The 4,056-nt window shown below is 52.7% G+C and overlaps 3 protein-coding genes across 3 annotated transcripts; all 3 read left to right on the top strand.

The window, feature by feature from the left end:
* Window positions 1–3: 3 nt before the first annotated feature.
* Window positions 4–1,218, top strand: TbgDal_VI740 (cysteine peptidase precursor, (fragment); the record flags this gene model as incomplete). The annotated part of the gene is made up of 1 exon (XM_011775579.1): window positions 4–1,218. The coding sequence occupies one exon, from the start codon at window positions 4–6 to the stop codon at window positions 1,216–1,218; it is 1,215 nt and encodes a 404-aa protein (XP_011773881.1).
* A 412-nt stretch (window positions 1,219–1,630) lies between these two features.
* Window positions 1,631–2,983, top strand: TbgDal_VI735 (cysteine peptidase precursor; the record flags this gene model as incomplete). The annotated part of the gene is made up of 1 exon (XM_011775578.1): window positions 1,631–2,983. The coding sequence occupies one exon, from the start codon at window positions 1,631–1,633 to the stop codon at window positions 2,981–2,983; it is 1,353 nt and encodes a 450-aa protein (XP_011773880.1).
* Window positions 2,984–3,396: 413 nt separating this feature from the next.
* TbgDal_VI730 (cysteine peptidase precursor, (fragment)) lies at window positions 3,397–4,056 on the top strand (the record flags this gene model as incomplete). Its single annotated transcript, XM_011775577.1, has 1 exon — window positions 3,397–4,056. A coding segment is annotated over one exon (660 nt), but the record flags the coding sequence as incomplete, so codon positions are not given.

Below are 4,056 nucleotides of genomic sequence, written 5' to 3'. Positions count from 1 at the left end.
AAGATGTACGGCAAGGTGTACAAGGATGCTAAGGAGGAAGCATTCCGCTTCCGTGCCTTTGAGGAGAATATGGAGCAGGCGAAGATTCAAGCTGCGGCGAACCCATACGCAACGTTTGGTGTGACACCCTTCTCGGATATGACACGTGAAGAGTTCAGGGCACGCTACCGTAACGGCGCGTCCTACTTTGCAGCTGCGCAGAAGCGGCTACGCAAGACGGTGAACGTAACCACTGGCCGTGCTCCTGCAGCTGTGGATTGGCGTGAGAAGGGAGCAGTGACCCCAATGAAGGATCAGGGTCAGTGCGGCTCGTGCTGGGCCTTTTATAGTATCGGCAACATCGAAGGGCAGTGGCAGGTGGCAGGAAATCCTCTCGTATCCCTCTCGGAGCAGATGCTAGTGTCATGTGATACCATTGATTTCGGCTGTGGTGGTGGGCTGATGGACAATGCCTTCAACTGGATAGTAAATTCAAACGGTGGAAACGTATTCACGGAGGCGAGCTATCCCTATGTTTCTGGGAATGGTGAGCAGCCACAGTGCCAGATGAATGGTCACGAGATCGGTGCTGCGATAACAGACCATGTTGACTTACCGCAGGATGAGGACGCTATCGCCGCGTATTTGGCAGAAAACGGTCCCCTTGCTATTGCCGTTGACGCCACAAGTTTTATGGACTATAACGGTGGGATTCTGACTTCATGCACCTCCGAGCAATTGGATCATGGTGTGCTCCTCGTTGGTTACAATGATAATAGCAATCCACCCTACTGGATCATCAAAAACTCGTGGAGCAACATGTGGGGCGAGGACGGCTACATCCGCATCGAGAAGGGCACAAACCAATGTCTCATGAATCAGGCCGTATCCTCCGCAGTTGTTGGAGGCCCCACTCCACCACCACCACCACCGCCGCCGCCTTCAGCAACTTTTACACAGGACTTCTGCGAGGGCAAGGGTTGTACCAAAGGCTGCTCACATGCCACCTTCCCCACTGGCGAGTGCGTCCAGACTACCGGCGTCGGCTCAGTGATCGCCACGTGTGGCGCAAGCAACCTTACACAAATAATCTACCCACTAAGCAGGAGCTGCAGCGGCCTCTCTGTGCCGATTACTGTGCCACTGGATAAGTGCATACCCATTTTGATTGGGTCCGTTGAGTATCATTGCTCCACCAACCCACCCACTAAGGCGGCCAGGCTGGTCCCACACCAGTGAGGTGGCGTGGTCTTGGGTTGCGCTTCACCTTGTGATTGGTGTTTCTCGTTCATTATTGCTTGGTTTTTTTTTTTAATTTCCTTCCCTTTTTACTCCCCCTCAATTCTATCTTCTTCGGCGAGCGGCTGTGTAGTGAAACTGTAATACACCTGGAGGGCATGTGCGTGTGGTATGTGCATAGCAGAATGTGCTGCGCTCCGGTACAGTGAGTGCTGATGCCGTCTTAGCCACGCGTGTGTTTTTTTATTTATTCCTTGGACGTCATTGCTGTAACTCCCTCTTTGCAACTCACGTGCTGTGTAAGTGTTGTCGTGACTCACTTCTTCTGCATCACAAAGCTTTTCCCCATTTATATTACTTTTTACCGTTTGCACGCGCAAGGAAGGTCCATCCAAACATAAACAGCCGAAAGATGCCTCGAACAGAAATGGTGCGTTTTGTACGTCTCCCCGTTGTCTTGCTGGCTATGGCAGCGTGCCTTGCGTCTGTCGCACTCGGGTCGCTCCACGTGGAGGAGTCATTGGAGATGCGTTTTGCTGCGTTCAAGAAGAAGTACGGCAAGGTGTACAAGGATGCTAAGGAGGAAGCATTCCGCTTCCGTGCCTTTGAGGAGAATATGGAGCAGGCGAAGATTCAAGCTGCGGCGAACCCATACGCAACGTTTGGTGTGACACCCTTCTCGGATATGACACGTGAAGAGTTCAGGGCACGCTACCGTAACGGCGCGTCCTACTTTGCAGCTGCGCAGAAGCGGCTACGCAAGACGGTGAACGTAACCACTGGCCGTGCTCCTGCAGCTGTGGATTGGCGTGAGAAGGGAGCAGTGACCCCAGTGAAGGATCAGGGTCAGTGCGGCTCGTGCTGGGCCTTTTCAACTATCGGCAACATCGAAGGGCAGTGGCAGGTGGCAGGAAATCCTCTCGTATCCCTCTCGGAGCAGATGCTAGTGTCATGTGATACCATTGATTTCGGCTGTGGTGGTGGGCTGATGGACAATGCCTTCAACTGGATAGTAAATTCAAACGGTGGAAACGTATTCACGGAGGCGAGCTATCCCTATGTTTCTGGGAATGGTGAGCAGCCACAGTGCCAGATGAATGGTCACGAGATCGGTGCTGCGATAACAGACCATGTTGACTTACCGCAGGATGAGGACGCTATCGCCGCGTATTTGGCAGAAAACGGTCCCCTTGCTATTGCCGTTGACGCCACAAGTTTTATGGACTATAACGGTGGGATTCTGACTTCATGCACCTCCGAGCAATTGGATCATGGTGTGCTCCTCGTTGGTTACAATGATAATAGCAATCCACCCTACTGGATCATCAAAAACTCGTGGAGCAACATGTGGGGCGAGGACGGCTACATCCGCATCGAGAAGGGCACAAACCAATGTCTCATGAATCAGGCCGTATCCTCCGCAGTTGTTGGAGGCCCCACTCCACCACCACCACCACCGCCGCCGCCTTCAGCAACTTTTACACAGGACTTCTGCGAGGGCAAGGGTTGTACCAAAGGCTGCTCACATGCCACCTTCCCCACTGGCGAGTGCGTCCAGACTACCGGCGTCGGCTCAGTGATCGCCACGTGTGGCGCAAGCAACCTTACACAAATAATCTACCCACTAAGCAGGAGCTGCAGCGGCCTCTCTGTGCCGATTACTGTGCCACTGGATAAGTGCATACCCATTTTGATTGGGTCCGTTGAGTATCATTGCTCCACCAACCCACCCACTAAGGCGGCCAGGCTGGTCCCACACCAGTGAGGTGGCGTGGTCTTGGGTTGCGCTTCACCTTGTGATTGGTGTTTCTCGTTCATTATTGCTTGGTTTTTTTTTTTAATTTCCTTCCCTTTTTACTCCCCCTCAATTCTATCTTCTTCGGCGAGCGGCTGTGTAGTGAAACTGTAATACACCTGGAGGGCATGTGCGTGTGGTATGTGCATAGCAGAATGTGCTGCGCTCCGGTACAGTGAGTGCTGATGCCGTCTTAGCCACGCGTGTGTTTTTTTATTTATTCCTTGGACGTCATTGCTGTAACTCCCTCTTTGCAACTCACGTGCTGTGTAAGTGTTGTCCGTGACTCACTTCTTCTGCATCACAAAGCTTTTCCCCATTTATATTACTTTTTACCGTTTGCACGCGCAAGGAAGGTCCATCCAAACATAAACAGCCGAAAGATGCCTCGAACAGAAATGGTGCGTTTTGTACGTCTCCCCGTTGTCTTGCTGGCTATGGCAGCGTGCCTTGCGTCTGTCGCACTCGGGTCGCTCCACGTGGAGGAGTCATTGGAGATGCGTTTTGCTGCGTTCAAGAAGAAGTACGGCAAGGTGTACAAGGATGCTAAGGAGGAAGCATTCCGCTTCCGTGCCTTTGAGGAGAATATGGAGCAGGCGAAGATTCAAGCTGCGGCGAACCCATACGCAACGTTTGGTGTGACACCCTTCTCGGATATGACACGTGAAGAGTTCAGGGCACGCTACCGTAACGGCGCGTCCTACTTTGCAGCTGCGCAGAAGCGGCTACGCAAGACGGTGAACGTAACCACTGGCCGTGCTCCTGCAGCTGTGGATTGGCGTGAGAAGGGAGCAGTGACCCCAGTGAAGGATCAGGGTCAGTGCGGCTCGTGCTGGGCCTTTTCAACTATCGGCAACATCGAAGGGCAGTGGCAGGTGGCAGGAAATCCTCTCGTATCCCTCTCGGAGCAGATGCTAGTGTCATGTGATACCATTGATTTCGGCTGTGGTGGTGGGCTGATGGACAATGCCTTCAACTGGATAGTAAATTCAAACGGTGGAAACGTATTCACGGAGGCGAGCTATCCCTATGTTTCTGGGAAT

Source organism: Trypanosoma brucei, chromosome 6 (genome assembly GCF_000210295.1).
Source record: "Trypanosoma brucei gambiense DAL972 chromosome 6, complete sequence".
Lineage (NCBI taxonomy): Eukaryota > Euglenozoa > Kinetoplastea > Trypanosomatida > Trypanosomatidae > Trypanosoma > Trypanosoma brucei.
This window is presented reverse-complemented; position numbering and strand designations above follow the sequence as displayed.